Source organism: Tasmannia lanceolata, unplaced genomic scaffold (genome assembly GCF_043159265.1).
Source record: "Tasmannia lanceolata isolate RefF3 unplaced genomic scaffold, GAP_Taslan_0.1 ptg000006l, whole genome shotgun sequence".
Taxonomy (NCBI): Eukaryota; Viridiplantae; Streptophyta; class Magnoliopsida; order Canellales; family Winteraceae; genus Tasmannia; species Tasmannia lanceolata.
Genome location: NW_027518683.1, coordinates 32,985,184 through 33,005,816, shown reverse-complemented (window position 1 = coordinate 33,005,816; position 20,633 = coordinate 32,985,184). Strand labels below are relative to the sequence as shown.

The 20,633-nt window shown below is 42.2% G+C and overlaps 1 protein-coding gene across 1 annotated transcript in view; it reads right to left on the bottom strand.

The window, feature by feature from the left end:
* Positions 1 to 1,291: 1,291 nt before the first annotated feature.
* LOC143878561 (DNA N(6)-methyladenine demethylase ALKBH1C-like) overlaps positions 1,292 to 20,633 on the bottom strand; it is a 66,410-nt gene continuing 47,068 nt past the window's right edge. The window contains exon 6 of the mRNA XM_077380833.1: positions 1,292 to 1,787. Coding sequence (XP_077236948.1) covers positions 1,512 to 1,787 — 276 coding nt within the window. The 3' untranslated portion in view covers positions 1,292 to 1,511. The remainder of the gene's footprint in view (positions 1,788 to 20,633) is intronic.

The window sequence follows — 20,633 nt, the reverse complement described above, 5'->3', positions numbered from 1 at the left end:
ATAATCTTGCTAACTTCCATTCTTCCCCGATTAGATTGATCCAACAACTACGATACTACTTGTGGAAAAAATCGACATGTAAAATCATATTCAATCATTTGTAGATAAATAGAAAGAAATTCTGACTTTTACCTCATTCGGCCAAAATGTCTTATGTTCACTGGCAAGAACACGATCTCTGAGAAAACAATAAAATAGTGTTACATTGATTTAACCCAAAACCACAAACAACAACCTTTTCCTTGTTTTCTTCAATGAAGACCGTAAATAAAAAAAACAAAGAGAAAAAAATCCCTTTCTCAATTTCCCACAAGAGAAAAACCCAACACACACACACACACACGCTCAAAATTTCCCTCTCGCCAACAGATGTATGGGTTTTTTAACCTGAGACCCCAGCTCTTCTGACTAAGAGACCCCTATTCTTTCTCCTCTAGTCAGACTAGGTAGTATGCTCCATACCAATCCTAATTATACTAGGTCAATAGCAAAAAGAAGAGACCCACTTAGAGTGGAAAACAAGCCAAAACCCAACATACCCTGCCTATCTCTGCAACAGTCCAGTTACAAATTACCCTAGTTTTTACTTTACTAGATCAAAGTCCTGCAATTAAACACACAAAATACGCAGCCTTTTACTTTACTTGATCCAAGTTCTGCAATTAACCACCCCAAATACCCTGGTTTTTACATGATCTAGATTCTGCAATTTAACCTCCAAATAACCTAGTTTTTACTTAAACCGATCCCAACCAGTTTTTGGCGAACCAGTGTATCAGGAACTATACATACAGATATCTGGAACTATATAAGTAAACTTCCTAAATGGCTTCCGGCTGCGACAGATAGTCGTTGGCTTTGCAAGCCACAAATATAAACAACTTCAACATCGTTATAGTCCTATTGTCGTACCACATCTTGGATTTTGCCAAAAAAAAAAGAAAAAGAAAACAACACACTTTAGATGAGTCTAAAAAACCGTTTGCCATAATCATGATAGCTTTCACCTAAGGTCAGATGTAAATCGAGATTTGATAGGGATAGAGAATGAGAGGTTATGGGCTGTTTGGATAGAGGAAGGCCGAGGGAGGCGAGGGGGAGACCTAAGAAAGGGTGAGGAGAGGTATGAAAAAAAGGATAAAAAAAATCTGGAAGCACTTTAGCCTTTTCTCAGCCTCTCAGCCTCTCACCCTCTCGTGTCTCTCCTCTCAGCTAGTTATAAATAGAAAAAAATCAAGGTTGCCAAACATGGCCGTAAAGTCATTTTGCGGAATACACAAAACATGCACAATATTCATCAACAGGAACTTCAATGTTCTGTATCTACTTTATCAAATATACACAAAAGCCAGTTTTAGGGTACCAATTCGATGGATTATTTTCTGTAGTAGAGAGTTTGAGATGAAACTAAACCCAACAAAATCAAGTTTTTACTGTAAGAAAATTCATACATCAACAAATCAGTGAATCAGTATATATACCAAAGAGATGAGGAAGAGAGAGTGGCGTTGCTAATACTGTCTGAAAGTCAGATTGAGCCGTCCTGGACGGAGATTTGTTTCATCAACTAAGAGCCTCGGGGCCGTCTTAGGTAGAATGCATGGAACCCCATGAAATATAAGCCTTGACTCGCCACCAAATACTAAAACATCACCTGATTCCAGTATTACCTTCTCTGCCTGGTCCACAATTCTATTAACTCCGTATAAAAATTCGGCCGAGTCGCCAAGGGAGAATGAAACTACAGGCAATCCTTTAGAAATGCTCTCTTTGCTCTCATCTCTATCCTGCATGTGTAGTATCTTTATAAAATGAGGTCATAATTGAAGCTGTGAAGTTAATTGGTACCAATATAAGACATTTTTAGCATCCTAGAGACAGGTTTGCTCGGTGAAATTCAAACTTCAACCAGAGATAATAAGTAATTACCTTTTGATAACTTCAATAGAAAATAGTGGTAGTGGGATATACATATACAATACGTATAAAACTTCATCATAAAAGATGATAAAACTGAGAAACTGACAAGAGAACTAATAAAATGAAGATCACAAAGACCCAGATAGGACTTCCATGTGGCCAACCAATCATTATCAAGTAAATATGGACATCCGGTAATGAAGATCTATACACTGCTTTTGTTGGATTGAATTGTGATAATTTTGCTCATGACTTCCGCATGGCCAACCAATCATTATAAAGTAAATATGGACATCCAGTTAAGAAGATCGATACAGTGCTTTTGTTGTATTCAATTGTCATAATTTTCTTTATTCTCATGCACATGGGAGATATAACTACAAATAATATAACATAGCATAATATTGGAAGGGAATTAGTCGACTACAAATATAAGTAACATGGCATAATATTGCTTGGGGGGGGTGGGGGGGGGGGGGGGGGTGTGGTTAGGCGGTAGCTGTGTCCATTTCTGAAAAAACATAGATTAACCCCGTATGCAGAGTGACAACAGGGATGAGATCCCATCATAAGTCAGATTATTTTCTCATGAGTAACTAGGATGAGATCCATCTAGGAACTCGATCAAGTCGGAGGTTAGAGTAATAGAGGAAGAGAGGACAGAGATGGAGTGAATGGAATAGTTCCCACTATGGGCTATTCCTGTATATTAATGATAAAACCCTACATGACAAATAATCCTGTCCAGCATGATCGCATGAAGCACATTGAGGTGGATAGGCACTTCACTCGTGAACGTGTTCTGCCTAAGGAGATTTGTCTTATAAAGTCCTACTGATCATCCACCAGCTGATGTCTTGCCAAAAGGGATAGTGAGGAGTGTAGGAAATAAGTGTTTTTTCTTGTATGGGAATTAGATTGTATTTGGGAGGTATTTATGTCTTCCATATCATATAGGGTTTTATCATTAATATACAAGAAAAGACATAAATACCCCCCAAATACAATCAAATCCCTATACAAGAAATTACCCTCATTTCCCGCACCTCCCTCAGGTTGAGTATAGATATCAATCACGCCCAGCTTTGTTAAAATAAAGTCAAAATGGGACTTCACAACTCCTTTTTGTCAAGGCATCGAGTTGATGACCAGTGACAAGACAAATCTCCTTAGACAGAACACATTCAAGTACGACTTTAGACAAATCTCCTTAGACAGAACACATTCAAGTATGACAAATCTCTGATAAAAGAGTATCGCGGCCTATGATTTGATCTCGAGTGACGTCAAATACAGGGTTCATACTAGCTATCAAAAATGTGATTTCCTACTACTTGTTTTTTAAATCGGCCATACAAGAGGCTCAGTATCCCACTTTAACAGCTGAAAGTGATTCAACTCTTCCCATATGCAGCGAAAAGTTGAGAAGTAAGAAGATACTCTTTTATTTGTGTCTAAGATTCCCAATCTCCTGCCAAAGCTGATAAACTCAAGCGATATTTCTTTTTTGCTATGATTTAGCCAACATTTTGAATTTATTGCTGACATGTGTCCTCTCTTGTGTCCGACACGACACGCGTGTCCACCCATGTTAACACTCCTTTAAACACTTTTAAATGTATTGCTATAAGTGCTGGACTTAATGTGGGTCTGTGGACACATTTTTGTGCCATGTCAAGTGTGATATTCTTTTTATTATTGTATATTGCGTTTACCTTTTTTATTATTTAACTCTTCTTTTATTATAAACTCTTTTTTAGCTCTTCTTTAACTAATATTTTCGTTGTTGCATCATGTGTACTTTCTATTTTAGCCGAGCCCCCATTTCTAAATTTTTGGGGTTTGCCCTGTCCGACACTCCGTGTCCATGTCGACGTACGACACTTGTGTCCGTGTCCACAAATCATACCCCTTTTGTGCATGTGTCATCTCAACCTCATCCCAAATATCTTTAGCTGCTCTCAAGAATAGGAGGGTGCAACTGATATGCGGTTGTATCGAATAAAGCAACCGTGATATTATCATAAAATTATTTTCCTCCCATTTATCATGTTTCAGATCGTCCGACTTGGGTTTCTACACAAGAATATTAACATAGCCAAGCTACTCCGCCCACCAATGTACATCCGTGCAGACTAGGCTCATTCCATATAGTTAATGCCTATCACAAAAAAAGGCCTAGAATGAAGCAACCCCATTTGAAACAAGTCCCGAGTTGAGAGAAAATTCTCATCAAGCCAAAACACGGGATTTCTGGATTTTCTTCTAGTCAAATCAGAAAAATATCAAATAACTCCAAAAAATTATAAAAAATCACCATCATAGTGAAAATATTATGTGCATCCAAGCTATGTAGGTTTCATGCCTACTCACATGGTCGTACGACTGTTGATGTTAGTCGTATGGCCTAATGATGTCACCAATGTGTCAGAAAAAGTCAATGGCGTTGATTCTCTTGAAACAAATGTAAGAAAATCCAGTGCTCTGATACCAAGTTGGGGTTGTTGGAGAGAGAGAGAGAGAGAAGATGGAGTATATGGAATAGTCCCACCTCAGGCTATTCTTATAAATTGATGATAAAACCCAAAATAACATGATAAGGACATAAATACCCCTCAAATACAATCTAAGTCCCATACAAGAAATAACCCTTATTTCCTACCTTAGGCCTTTGGCAAGGTTTCCGATCAGTTTCGATATGGCCTTTGGTTTCCTCAGAACTGGAAGTACTTTGTAAAAGTCTACGAAAGTCCATGAAAATCTTGTAAATATTATGGAAGTTTATGACAATCAATGGAAACGATGAAAATTTAAGATGAAAACTAAGAAAATGATAGAATAAGCACAAATATACACCCAGCTGCTTTGATAGCATTTTATTTTGGTCAGATACAATTAGAGCAGTTAGAGGATTTTAATCACTTTCTTGGCATCGTAAACCCAAAGGTTTTCCATCTCATCATCAGCCATTGCCACGGCCGTGGAGTCTCCCCATTTGTCGGGAGGGCTCCCAACCACGTAGTTTCTATAAATCTGTCATGCTTGCCCAGATCCAGTCTTGTGTATTTGTGTTTGGGAGGAAATCTTATTCTTGCCCATGTTGATCATCATCAATCTTCATTGCAGCAAATGGATTTCCCTCCTTAGCTGAGACGAATCTTATTACTGCTTCATAGTCCAAATCCGTTCCACTTGCCATCTCCTCGAAGAAACAGTTTTCTATGGAAGGAAGCTCGCAAACCAAGTCATTTGCTCAGGTTTCTATGGACTATGGGAGGAAGCTCGCAAACCAAGTCATTTGCTCCGATGCTCACGAAGAACATGTTACTTCCTCATACTCGTGGTATGAAAAAACTGTCAAGGACCACATCATATAAGCCTATCCTTTATATTCGGAAGATGAGATCAGAAAGGTCAAATGAGGCTTTTAAACTCTTCATTGTTGCTAAATGCTCGTATGGAAGATCTAATGCCTTTTATATTAAGAACCACATCAAGAATCCTCATTAGCAGTTGGATTTTGTGATAATTATTCTAGATCAGCAACGCCATTACTGTTTTTGTTAATGAGAATGATTTTATGAATGCTTGGTTGAAGGATCACTTGTATATCAAGGAATACTTGTTTAGGTTCATGCATTGGACAGCAACATTCAAGGGTGGACCGGAACAATCTGTCATTCCTTGTTGCTCTCTCTCTCTCTCTCTCTCTCCAACAAAGACAAGATAAAAGTCCATTGGAGGGGTGATGGAGATGGCGCCCTTTGCGCGTCTATTCGAGACGGGCCCGCCCTCCGAGAGGCCCATAGAGTTGTTTTTGTTATTATTTAGGCCCCACATGGGCTTTTTTGTTATTATTAGCTTTGTTAGGGATATTTTAGTCTTTTATCTCTTAGAGTTCTATTTTAGTAGGTTCCTAATTATTAAAGTTCTAGTTTTAATATGATTCTATTTTTGGGGGTTGTATTTGGCTATTTAAAGCCATAAACCAACGTTTATTGGTACTTTTGATGAATATTGATTAGTATTGAGAATTCTTCTTCCCCTCTTGTGTTCGTCTCTTTCTCTTCCCCTATTCTTCTCTCTATTCTCCCCCTAATTCTTCTTCTTCCTTCTTCTTCTTCTAATTTCCTCTTTCCAGCCTACGTCAAATTGGTATCAAAGCGAAGATCCAAGTCCCCGAAGTCTCTGCTGCGAATAAACTCGAGAATAACAGAATTTCACAAAATCTGATTTTTCTTCCAAACACGAACCAGTCCAAAAACCCACCTTAAACCCTACCAAACCCTCTATTAAAATCATACCCTAAACCAACCACATCTTTGTGCTAACAGAACCTTAGTCTTCTTTTTTTTTTATATCCCCTTTGTTTCAGCTAGGTTTCACAACAGCCAGCAAACCTACCTTTAATACCCTAACCAAAATAAAAACCCAGAACAACATCTATCTTTTGCCTTTCTATCAGCCACCCCAAAACAGATCCATACCCTCCCTTATTATATTGCCTTTCAAACCAATAAAGTCGTTGGAAACTTTCGCCCCAAACAAAATCTGCCTTCAAATCCAAAAAAAAATCAGCCCGATTTGAGCCAAAAAAAAAGAAAGAAGGCCGGCCTAATCTTGCCGTTGCCGGAGAGCCGCCGTCGTCAAACTTCGCCGGATCTTCCCGCCGCCGGAGTGCCACGCCCCGTCTCGCCGTCGAGCCCCAACACCATCGTCTGCTTGTGTCGGGGAAGGAAACCCTCGTGGGTTTCTTTTCTAACTTCTGTTGAGAAAAGGAAAGAGAAGAATCACTCGATTCTTTCTTTTCCTAAGCATTAAAAGAACACCCCCTCTTATTACTTGGACACCCTCTCCCCTTCTTTAAGGTTATTAAATACCCTATAATTTAAGGTATAACAGCCCCCTTTGATTTCCTTAGTGCACCCCCCTCTTTAAAGTAATACTTAATCCCACTTCTCCCCTAGGCACCCCCTTTCCAATTAGCGCACAGCAATTCAACCCCTCTTCTTTTCCGTAGGCACCCCCCGCCAAAAAAAAAAAATAGAAATTCAATTATCTGTTTTTCCTTTTCTCTCTTCCTTCTCTCTAAACTTTCTCTCTCCTCTCTATCACTACTTTCTCTCTCTTGTTTAATAGCCGCTCGAATTTGGCCCGCGACTTCAACACAGAAGTTGAAGTACTTGAGTAGTGGAGCACACCCGTATTCGTTCCCGCAGCAGACAGTGATTTTTCAACACAATTTCAGGAGCAATCACAACCGTCGATCACGTTCCCTCATCCGATCCACATCTTCCAGCTATCCGATCGACGATCCGCGACAGATCTGCTGTCAGGAAGACCATCAGGACTTCTTAGGCTACTCGTAGGCTTCCGAGGTACGCATCTTCTTTACTGAAATCAAGATTTAATATTCCTATTAGTAGATCGTAATTAAATTTGCACTTAGAGCCCATATTCACCTTATTTTCATCAAACCCTTGTTTCCTCCACATTAAAACCTCTTTTACCTTGATTTTTCGAACCCTATTTCTACACAAACCTTAAGTAGTTTCCTTTATTACGTACTTGTTTCCTTGCATTACATTAGCATAGTTTAGTTGCATTAATTTTAGTATTTTGCGTCGTATATCAGCAAAATCCCATTCTTTCCTTACCCGTAGTTCATGAGCATCCAAACACGGTCACAAACCAAAATGGAAGATCGCCTTAAATCATTGGAGGACGAAATGAACACTCTTAAGGATTCACAAGTACGAATAGAGAGAAGAACTACAGCAATCGAAGCTTCGGTGCGACAAATTCTAGAAGAACTTAGGCAAATGAGAATCGCAGGGGACACCACCCTGCAGAGAGTCAGTTAGGTGACAGGCCAGCCATTCATGTGGATGGACCTGAGTCACATATGGGCCGATCAGATAATACTGTTGAACACCCCGTAGGTCAAAGAAGCCCCCTTCTTCCTCTTCCCCAGGGCCAACAACCTCTAACAAGAGAAGTCAACCATAGGGCAGTCCATTTGCAAGGTCACAATGGTGGACAACACTTTGTCAACCAAACCGCTGATGATTATGTTGAAGAGGCACAATTTCATCGAGACGATCAATACAATTATGCTCATCCTACTCCTCAAGCTCGATAGCAGGATCGGCGTCTCGATAATCGACCTTTCGATCGGAATAACAATGACCAACAAGATGTCTTTAAACATGTCAGACTTGAGGTTTCCAGTTTTGATGGAAGGATGGATCCCAGTGCCTTCCTTGACCGGTTAGCAGACCTCGAAGACTTCTTTGAGTGGTATAATATGAATGACCACCAGCACGTGCGATTTTGTAAGGTAAAGCTGGTAGGATCAGCCAAGCGTCATTGGCAATCTGTTCAAAAGGATCTAGGTCTTGGAGGACAACTAGACGGCTTCACTTGGGAGGAGATGAAGTCTAGACTAAGGAATAAGTATGTTCCCCCTTTCTATCAGTCTCAACTTATAGGGAAAATGTTGGACTTGACACAATCGACCCTGACGGTCGCTTCATACTTGACTAAGTTTGAAGAATTAGCGCTAAAATGCAATATACAGGAAGATTCTTCCAGGACTGTCTCCAGGTTCATACGTGGGTTGAGACAGGATATTATGAAAGAGGTTGACCTCCATTCTCCAGAGACCTTGGAGGAAGCTGTTCATAGGGCTCTTGATGATGAAAAGTACTTTAAGTACTCTAACCCCAGAGGTGGAATGTCCCAAATGAGAGAGAACCAAACGAGTAGATCATGGTCCTCCCAGCAGACTGGTAGAGTTGCCCAATCCGGTTCGTCTGCTTCAAGAAACACCACCACTGTTTCTAGAGGAAGCAATAACTTTGGTTCAGCAGTTAGCACTAATCGAGATAAAGGACTGGTAAATCCTACTTCTCGTCAAGGACCTGTAACTTCCAATTCCCGACAAGTACCCCAAGGTCCTGAGTGTTTTAACTGTCACCAGAAAGGTCACATTGCCTCCCGTTGTCCACATCACACCCTTACTATAGAGGAGGAGCATGGTGAACCCTTCGAGGACCAAGATGACGAGCAAGAAGTAGAGCCTCTTGATCCTGTCGACTCGGCAGATGAAGATGACTTCGATGGCACACGTGTTGGTGTAGTGCGTTGCATTTTGTCTACGCCTGCAACAAAAGATGATTGTCAGCGCACTAACATTTTTCATACTTATCTCGCCTGCGGAGGCACAGTGTGTAAAATCGTTATCGACGGAGGTAGTTCCATGAATGTTGTCTCCCAAGCGAGTGTTTCTAAAATAAAACTCAAACCTGAACCACACCCACAACCGTACAAAGTCGCTTGGGTTGATAAGACATCCTTACCTGTTTCACAGAGGTGTCTTGTCCCCATCAACATGGGAGATTATTCAGATAAGATATGGTGTGATGTCCTACCCATGGATGTTGTCCACATCTTACTCGGCCGCCCTTGGCTTTATGATATGGACGTACTTCATCATGGGCGAGAAAATTCATATGTCTTCAAGCATCTTGGTAGAACAATTAGGTTGAAATCCGCGCTACCTGTCGAGAAAGTTAAGAGTTCTAAACCTACTCCACCCTCAAAGCCAGCTAAACAAAAGAGTCTCCATATCCTGAACCGTAAAGAATTTGAAGGAGCAAGTCAAGAGACAGGACACATGTTGGCTTTAGTGGATGAAGGAACTCTTCAGCTCTCTTCTGAGTAACCTGTTGACCTACCACCTGAGGTCAACCAGATATTACAAGAATTCCACGACGTGATTCCTGATGAGCTCCCTACAGAATTACCACCTATGAGGGATGTTTAGCATGCGATTGACCTGATTCCAGGTTCTCAATTGCCCAACCTTCCACACTATCACATGAATCCTCTTGAGCGAGCAGAGTTACGTCGACAAGTAGAGGAATTACTAGAGCGTGGTGTGATTCGAGACAACCTTAGTCCCTGTGCTGTACCCGCATTACTTTCACCCAAGAAAGACGGATCATGGAGAATGTGCGTGGATAGTCGCGCCATAAATAAAATCACAATCAAGTATAGATTTCCCATTCCCCGTCTTGAGGACATGCTTGATTTATTAGCCGGGCCGTGTTGGTACAGTAAGATCGACTTACATAGTGGATACCTTCAAATTCGGATTCGTCAAGGAGACGAATGGAAAAACGCCTTTAAGACACCAGACGGATTATTGGAATGGTTAGTCATGCCCTTTGGCTTATCTAATGCCCCGAGCACATTCATGAGGGTAATGACACAGATATTACGTCCGTTCTTAGGCACATTCGTGGTGGTATACTTCGACGATATTTTGATATTTAGTCGATCAAAAGGATTACATCTCGATCACCTTAGGCAAGTTCTTGAGGTTCTTCGAGAATCTAAATTTTATGCAAATCTCAAGAAGTGCTCCTTTATGCAAACCCAGGTGATATTCTTAGGCTTTATCGTCTCGGAAAAGGGTGTATCTGCAGACCCTGAAAAAGTGCGAGCAATCAATGATTGGCCAGTTCCTACTACACTTTCTGAGGTTCGAAGTTTTCATGGATTGGTCACATTTTATCGCAGATTTGTTAAGGGTTTTAGTACCCTTATGGCTCCCATAACGGACTGCATGAAGCAAGGTGAGTTCCGTTGGACCTCTTCTGCTACACAAGCTTTTCAAAATATCAAGCAGAAGATGATGGAAGATCTTGTCTTAGTTCATCCTGACTTTTCTAAAGTCTTTGAGGTATCATGTGATGCGTCAGGTGTAGGGATAGGAGGTGTTTTGAGTCAAGAAGGACACCCTGTCGCCTATTTTAGCGAGAAACTTAATGAGGCTAAACAACGTTATTCCACATATGATAAAGAGTTATACGCTGTTATACGGGCAGTGTTCTATTGGAGGTATTATCTTTTACCTCAGGAGTTTGTCTTATATTCTGACCTCGAAGCGTTGAAATACCTTCATTCACAGAAGAAATTAAGTCAACGTCACGCTAAGTGGATAGAATTTATCCAAGAGTATACTTTTGTACTCAATCATCGGGCAGGAATTGATAATAAAGTAGTCGATGCCTTAAGTCGTAAAGTTATGGTCTTACAGTCCATGAGTGTCAAAGTCATAGGTTTTGATAGGCTGAAGGACTTCTATCCTACGTGTCCTGATTTTGGCATCATCTTTCAAGATGTCAATGATGGTAACCGTTGGGAACATGTTGATTTCTTGATAAATGACAGTTATCTCTTTCGAGGTACTAGGCTATGCATTCCCCACACTTCCCTTCGCGATTTCTTAGTTTGGGAAATGCATGCTGGAGGCCTAGCAGGACACTTTGGCCGTGATAAGATGATCGCGTTAGTCGATGATAGATTTTATTGGCCATCGTTAACGAAAGACGTAGCGCAAATCGTGTCACAGTGTCGCACATGTCAATTAGGGAAGGCTACGAAACAAAATACTGGATTATATACGCCTTTGCCTATTCCCCACTCTCCATGGCAAGATATCAGCATGGACTTTGTCCTTGGTTTGGCTCGGACAGCTTGAGGACATGACTCTATCATGGTTGTGGTGGACTGTTTTTCACGGATGGCACACTTCATTCCGTGTAGCAAGACAACTGATGCCGTACAGGTAGCTAAGCTGTTCTTTAAGGAAGTTGTTAAACTTCATGGGCTCCCTATCTCCATTGTGTTAGATCGAGATGTAAAGTTTGTTAGCCATTTTCGACGGACACTTTGAAAACTTTTTGGCACACGGTTGAAGTTTTCATCAGCATTTCACCCACAAATTGATGGTCAAACAGAGGTAGTTAATCGTAGTTTAGGTGATTTGTTACGTTGTTTAGTTGGCGATCGTCTTGGTACATGGGATTTGTTGTTACCCACTGCTGAGTTTGCGTACAATGGTTCCATCAATAGGACTACTTGAAAGAGCCCATTTGAGAGTGTTCATGGCGTCAACCCTCGTCAGCCTGTTGATCTCATACTTTTACCACCTGATGCCCGTCCCTCTCAGTCAGCAGATTCTTTTGCCCAACACATCCATGACCTTTATGCTGATATACGTCGCAGGATTGCTACTAGTAATGTTGACTATAAGCTAGCAGCTGATGTACATCGTAGGAACCTTGAATTTAATGAAGGTGACTATGTAATGGTTCGTGTTCGTCCCGAGCGTTACCCTCGCCATTCTTTTAAAAAGTTGCATGCTAGAGCCATCGGACCTTTTCGTATTCTTCGTAAATATGGCCCGAATGCTTATTTAATTGAATTACCTGCTGATATGAATATTAGTCCTGTTTTCAATATTGAAGATCTAATCCCATATTGAGGAACCTTTGAGCCTCTTTCTATGCCTACAGATATTTCTACAGGTTGGACTGCCAGCTCTTCTGTTCCAGCACCAGTGCCAGTGGTTCCACCAGTGCCCCCACTTCCTTCGGACCAGATTGAGGCTATACTTGACGATCAGATCGTTTCCTCCCGCCATGGTGGTTGTCAGCGTTATCTTGTTCAGTGGCATGCTCGTCCTCCTTCAGACGCTACTTGGCTTACAGAGGACGACCTTCGCCGTCTAGATCCTGACACCCTGGAGCAGTACCACTCTCTTCACTCTCCGGAGGAGAGTTCTTTTCAGCAGGAGGGAAATGATGGAGATCAGCGCCCTTTGCGCGTCTATTCGAGACGGGCCCGCTCTCCGAGAGGCCCATAGAGTTGTTTTTGTTATTATTTAGGCCCCACATGGGCCTTTTTGTTATTATTAGCTTTGTTAGGGATATTTTAGTCTTTTATCTCTTAGAGTTCTATTTTAGTAGGTTTCTAATTATTAAAGTTTTAGTTTTAGTATGATTCTATTTTTGTTGGTTGTATTTGGCTATTTAAAGCCATAAACCAACGTTTATTGGTACTTTTGATGAATATTGATTAGTATTGAGAATTCTTCTTCCCCTCTTGTGTTCGTCTCTTTCTCTTCCCTATTCTTCTCTCTATTCTCCCCCTAATTCTTCTTCTTCCTTCTTCTTCTAATTTCCTCTTTCCAGCCTACATCAAGGGGTGTCGGAACACATGATAAAGTCCATTGGAGGGCTGATTGGATCTGTCCTAAAAATTGCTTCACTATCTATCTATGAAGGGTACGAAGATAGATGCTGCCAGGCTATGCATAGAGGTGGATCTCCTTCCAAGCTATTGTTCCCACTGTTCCAAAACTGGCCATGATGTTAAAGATTGTAGAGGAGAAAAAACAAGAGATCCGACTCTGGACAAAGCTTCCAAGCCTTCAACATTTGGGGCTGAGAAGGGTATGTGTGAATCTAATAATTATACTTCTAAAGTGCAACCCAATAGAGCATTAGACAATCTTGACGTAATCGAGTATTACTTGCAAATATTTTACAAACAGGTAGTCAACCAAGGCACTATTTGGGATTTTTGGGTGGGTTGCACTCTAAAAGCACATTCAGGCGGTGGATTTCCTACGGGAGCGAAAAATGTTAATTGTTGATCATTGCGACTTATGTATTAAAGAGGGACTATGTAGATCATCTAATTATGCATTGCCTCGTAGCGAGGTAGATATGGAGGGGTATACTGCAACATTTTGGGATCTGTTTGGTATTCCCTAGGATTTTAGCACCCTCTTGGAATGTTAGCAAGTTAGCCCCTGGAGGAAAAACGGCAAGATCCTATGGAAGACCTCCTTCCTAGCAGTCGTTTGAGTGTTAAGGAAGGAGCGAATTACTAGTCTTCAAGGGATTCATTAAGAACCCCTCTTTCCTATTCAGCAAGGTTATAGCCCTCACAATCTCTTGGGTAAGAACTATTTTGTTAGAAGATAAGGAAGAGAAGGAAGAAGAAGAGTGAGGGAGATGACGGTGAGTCACTATTAAGGAGCTCCCATGTAATATGATGTATATATAGGCCCAACTTACGGCAACATAGTACAAAAACTACAATAACTTTCATAATACATGTAATGACCAATATACCCTTCAACACTCTTCAACACTCCCCCTCAAGCTGGAGTGTGTATACTATGTAACTTCAGCTTGTTACAAAGAAAACTACAACTAAAATACCATACAACAAAAAAGCAATAATCCCATACAACCAGCCAGTTTGGTACAACACTCCCCATGAAGCTGGTGTAGTGAATACATAATGAAAAACATAACAAAAGAGAGCAACGACCACAATGAGTACATGATGAGATCAATGACCATAAAAAAAGAACAGCTCCCTCTGAATCAGCACGATGGCAACAACGATCACAACAAGGCCTCCCCTTGAATCAGAGCAAGGCGAACAAATTTGCATACCAATAAGGATCGAACATAGGCTTTGCAACAGAGAACATCAACGAACCACGAACAAAATACGCACCAAAGGTGTGCACACGAGCAACGATGAAGCAACACGAGCAGAGACATCAGTTGAGCAGCACATCGCCAATAGAATAACTCCCACAACTAGAAAGGTGAGAGAAACCAACCACCAACAAACAAACAGGGCGACATAAACTCAGCTCACAACAACATGGATCAAGAACCAACCAAAAAGGCGCCCCTCATGTCTTCATTGCCACCCCTCATGTCTTTATAACATGTTTGTTTTGTTTTGAGTTTTTTATATTGCCACCCCCACTAAAAAGGCAATATTGTGATCGGCTTGCATTTTTGCCAAAGTGTGTTTTAGAGTTTTTTTATATTTTCATCTCCTTTTCACAAGTTCATCTGCATTCTTGCTCGAGATTTTGATATTCCAGCCCTTTCAAAGGCTCAAATTGAGCTCGGTATTTGCCAGGGCTAATCCATAGCTTGTTGCTCTTCTGGATTTTGCATTCCTTCAATGCCGTGATGACTCCCATCGCACCGTATTGGATCGGGGTCCCGGATTATCCGAAATGGGTTTAGTGTCTTTGGACATTTCTATTCTCTACTAAACTTTGTTGTGTTCGGCTTCAACATTGGCCGTGGTGGGTTTATTTCCCACGTTCTCAAGCTCGTTGGTATTTGAGGGTTTCGTGTGGCATTCGAGCGCCATCGCAAACTCTTCTCCATGTGCATTGGTCACCATTGCGAGCAAGTCTTTCGAGGATTTCAGTTTTCATTGAGAACTCATCTCCGTTTATCTCGGATTTTGTTGTGTTTGAGGCGGATTTTGGCTTAAGACGTTTTTCCCACTTCGGATAGGGTCGCACCTGAAAGTGGGTTTTCGATTTTTCCCTTTTTCTTGTGCCTTGTGCGGCTGATTGTTCGGGCCAATGGGAGAGATGCACATGGCACGTTTTTGTTGTAGGATTTAAAGGAAATCGATATGGGCCCTCGATTCCGTTTCCACTTCTCAATAAAGGAAGTGGATCCTCTCATTTGTTCCTTTTCATTTGCACTTGTAGCGTTTGGAGCTAGGGGGCTTTCACCATTTTTGAGTGGGATACAAGCTTGAAGCGTCTTCGACTTCCTTTGCTATTTGACCAGTATAGTGCTCCATCCTTGCTCTCTTTCTCTTTTTAATTGAGTTCTTATGTTCTCGAAGTTTCGTAAAGTTACATTTTTTGTTGGGAGCAACTCCGCTCCTAGTGCGGGTCCCAGTCCCGCACCTAGCTCCTCATCTGAGAGAACTGTCTCTGATTCCTTACCTCATAGGGCCGTTAGAGCGACGAGTGACAGTTCCTCTGAAATGAGTGGGAGTAGCGACAAGTCCGATCGAGATGAGCTTTCAAGCGTCAATTCTGACATGCAGGATGAGGCTGAGGCCATGGATGCCAATGAGGCCAAAGTGGTTGATGGGATTATCTTCCCGTGTCCTAATGTTATGAACGAGAGACGGTGCAACGTTCAAGCGGAGGCAATAATGGATGCAAAGCCTCTGCTCAAGGTCGCCGCCCTGGATGAGCCGAATAGATTGACTGAGGAGGACCTTAACAGAATCAAAATAATGTATTGCATTCCTGATGACTTTACATTTAGGCTCCTTTTAGCATGGGAGAGGGCTTGCCATCACTTTGCTGAGGTTTGTGTTTATGAAGAAACGTTGAAGGGAGGTTTCAAATTTCCTGTTCATCCTTTTGTTGCTAAGGTGCTCAATTTCTATATCTTAGTCCTTGCCCAGGTCGCGCCAAACTCTTGGCGGACCTTGTTCAGCTTCATGTACCTTCTTACGCTCCACAAAAAGACCCCCACTCTTGACCTATTTCGTAGGTGTGCTTCATTGAAACGACATCATCGGGAATCTCGCTAGATCTACCTTAGTCAGCATTCCTCTATTGGCATTGTGGATGGTAGGCCTTCCACAATTCATGGCTGGAAGAATAAGTTCTTCTTTGTTGGTCAACGGGGTGACTGAGTGTTCCCCAACTGTTGGAGCGACTTGAGGATCGAGGCTCTCAATGTCCCTCCTCAGCTAGAGGTGGACGAGGAGGCGATCTATCAGAAAATAGTGGGTCACGACCCTATCCTTGCCAAGGATTTTAATACAGAAGATCAGTTGAAGTGGATCGGGGTCAGTTCGGCTACTAAAGTGCGTAGGTGCTTTAAAATAGTTGGACAATGATTTGTCTATTTATTTCTTCATTTTATCTATCTATTTCTTCACTTCGCCTTCCTGTTTCTGATTATTTCTTCTCATGCATTTCAGAGATGGATGCCGCTACCAAGATCGTTCTCAGGAAGGCAGCGAAGGTAGCTAAGAGGAAGGCTTCCGGGAATCGTGCCTCTGGAGGCCAATCGGCGGTTAAGTCTTCCCGTTCTACCCAAGGAGGCAAGTCTCCTAGGGTCATGGAGGCTTTGAGAGTGCAGATAGGGCCGAGCCAGCGAAGGGTAGAGCAGGATGACCTACTAAGTGAGTGTAAGCCCAAGGGTTCCCATGGGTTAATCATTCACCTTACCTTCTTGTTTTGATGCTAGCAAACTAAATTGATTAGCTTTTATGGACTAATGTGTTGCATTGAGGTGTTGTGTCATATACAGAAATTTCATGTCATAATCGCCATTACACAATTCAACTTAACACATAGCTTGTGGATCAAGAAAGCAAGGAACAAAGAGCTTGCACCTACATTGGAGTCATCACCATTTGGAGATGATCAAGTCAAGGAGCTCAACATGAAGATCCACAAGTTCCCTAGCAAGTATCAAGAAGGAGCTTGGAGTTGAACATGCCATGGTGACACCTCAGATACCTCAACATGCATTGAAGATTGGAGGACCGGGGTAAGCCGGGCTACGGCAGAGATGTTTTCTGGAAATCCAGAAAACATCCAGGTTGGGCTTGAAGGTTGACCGCCATAGGTCCGGTCAACCGCGATAGTGTTTTTTAGCCGAATTTTTATTCAAACAGATTGCCCTCGCCAGGCGACCACCATAGGGCCGGTCGACCGCGCCGGTATGAAATTTGAAATTCAAATTGAGAGCCCGATAAGGGCGGGCGACCGCCGTGCCTCGGTCGACCGCCGTGACATGGAAATAAAGTCATTGGGGCTTGCACAGGTTGACTTTTTCAACCCTGTATTTTACAGTTTTACCCCCAAACTGTCATATTTTCTTGTGGGCTATATATACACTATCTAAACCTTTCAAAACAACCTTTTGCAAGATTAAATCCTATCTTCTTGAACTTAAACTTTTACATGAAAGGTTAAACCTCTTTGAACTTGTATTTTTATATTCTTTCAAGAGGAACTCCATAGGCTTTACATTTTAAATTCCTTTGAGTGTTTGTGAGCTATCAAATTTGTAATCTGCCTAATCTAGAGGCATTGAGAGTTCTCATTTTTTATTTCTTCATTTGTATTTGAGGGTCTCCGATTCGGCCCTCTAAGAAAGGTGAATCATTGTAAGAAGGAGTGTGCCCTCGCAAGGCTTCGTGCAGAAAGGGTGTGATCCCTTTGAGGGAGAAGTTGGTGTGCAGCTTGGAGATTCACCCGTTGAAGAATCTCATATTTAGTGGAGCGCCCAAGGAGGTAAACTTGGAAAAGTAGAGTAGGTCAAGTTGTGACCGAACCACTATAAATTTCGTGCCTTGTGGATGCTTTCTCTTCTCCCTCTCTTTGCACTTGGTGATTGGTAATCTCTACCCTTTAATTGCATTTATGGTTCATTGAACAAGGGTTAGAGTATATAAGCATAAAGTAACATCTAAACCCTAGATTTCACTATATTGATTATTTGAACAAGGGTTAGACTAACTAGTGCTTAATTAGTAAATTAATTTTAATAATCCTCATAATTAAGCTCCAAATTTTAAATTAGCTAGTTCACCCCCCTCTTGGGTTGTCACACCTGTATTTCAGTGAGCCAGTCGTTTCATCTCCTGATGTTGTTCCTCTGAGTGTCACCTCTACATGGGTGGTTGTTGGTGCCAATGTCCCTGCAGAACAAAGGGGGCTGCTATGATAAGATCTTTCGTCCTGATTGGACGGTCAGGCAGACTGATTCAAGACATGGTGACGCTTTGGTTCGCCGCGAGCTCATCATGAAGGGAAGACTGAGTGCTGATAAGGCTCGTGTTCCTCGTGAGTCTTGGGGATCCACGTACTCTGTAAGTTCAATTGCCTTCTATTTTTCTTCTTTGCTTCATTTAGCGTATGTGTTGAACTTTGTTAATAGTTTATGTCTGCTTTGGGTGCAGGGCCAAATCTACAACTGCGAGTTGATGAATCGGTTCGACAAAATGTCGGCCCGCATTGACAAGGATGATGAGACTATCAAGGGTTTAGAGCGAGAGAAGGTTCAGCTGAAGGGGGTGAATGGCGGTCTGAAGCAGAAGGTGACCGATTTGAGACAGGCCTGGAAATCGACCCTCCAGAAGCTGACCGAGACAACTTGTCGAGTTGAGATCGCAGAATCAGAGTTGCAAAAGTTAGAGGTGAACTCTCTCGAGGCTAAGAAGAGGGTGATTGAGGATTACATGGGAGGACCTGAGCTCTTGGCTGTGATTGCTAAGGCCTAGGCGGAGGCGGTCAACGAGTACAAGGGTGGTTCGGCATGTCACGCCGAGAAGGTTAGCTTCTCTGGGAAGGTGTGGTTGAAAGGGTACAACCCTTGTCGAGCGAGGTTGATGGAGAAGCATCCCGACTCCAATTGGGACCACATTGACCTTTCCGATGATGAGAGGGATGATGACGAGGTTGCTCATGGCGACCATGAGGTTTCACCTGATCCGCTTCCAGTGGATGAGAATCCATCCGAGTCTCCCACCTTCTAGGATGTCTTGATCTTCTTCTTTCTGTTGGAGATGCTCCAATCATCCTGTTTTGGTTACGGAGCTTTGTTCATGGATTTCCTTTTGACGTGGTTATGACTTTCTGGACATGTATGGTTGTTTGTGTTGGTTTTTGAGATTTGGTTGAAACTCTTTATGAGCTCCTCTTAATTCAATAGAATGTCTTTGACTTCATGTTATGGTTTCTTATGAGTTAAGCTTTGTGAGATTTCTCAAATTGGTAGACTCGTAGGTCGAATGTTGAGTTCGGCCAACTCAAACTATGAGCTGGACTCAGAGGTCCCCTTTCATCGAAATCCCGGACTCAGAGGTCCAATTTTCAGTTCGGCCAGCTCAAACTATGAATTGAGACTTAGAATTGTTATAGAAATCGCGGTCTCAGAGGTCCAACTTTCAGTTCAGTTAGCTCAAAATATGAGCTGGGACTAAGAATTTTTATCAAAATCTCGGACTTAGAGGTCCAATATTCAGGTCGGCCAGCTCAAATTATGAGTTAGGGTTTTTTGTGCCCGTAGGTCTTAGGTGCCTAAGGTTGAGAGCTTAGGTATTTGGTGCCCGTAGGTCTAGTGCCTGAGGTTGAGAGCTTAGGTCTTTGGTGCCCATAGGCCTTAAGAGCCCAAGGTTTGCCCGAAGGTCTTTAGTTCCCATAGGTCTTAGGAGCCTAAGGTTGGGAGCTTAGGTCTTTGGTGCCCGTAGGCCTTTGTTGTTGCCAAGATAAAGATAGAAGAACACTCTGGTACTTTTGCAAGCTAATAGATAATTTTAATTGATTAATGGGGAGATTACATGCATTATCAAGACTGGGTTCTTTTCTTTTTATTGAAAACAAAAGATAGATGGGACTACATCGAGTGTTCCTGTAGGTCCCTTACATCATAGTCTAGGGCCCTTTGTCAGCGGCCCTTGAAGGTTCTCTTGGTCGGACTACTTATAAAATCGTCGCAGGTTCTTGGGGTTCCATGTATGCGAGAGCTGTGGGCCATCTAGTGTCTCGAGTCGGTATGTCACTAGCCGAATGATCTGGGTGACCCTGTAAGGTCCTTCCCAAGTAGGGGAATGTTTGCCGGATTTCTTTGGCTACGATACAGCTGCACGTCTGAGGAGTAGATCTCCCACTCGATGCTCTCTGCTTTTTATCTTGGAGTCACAGTACTTTGCCACTCTTTGCTGGTACGCTGCGACCCTTAGCTATACTCTTTCTCGGGCTACTTCGAGCAGGTCGAGATTGGCCTTCAGTCCCTCGCTATAGCGGAGCTCGTTGAAGTTGTCCAATCGGTATGACGGAATTCCAATTTCTACTGGGATGACAGCCTTCGTGCCGAAGGTGAGGTTGAACGGGGACTCGCCTGTCGAGGTACAAGGTGTTTTGCAGTATGCCTAGAGGACATTGTATAACTCATCAGCCCAGCGCCCTTCTCTTTCATCTAACCTCTTTCAGATTCCTTGGAGAAGAATCGAGTTTGTCACTTCCGTCTGTCCATTAGTTT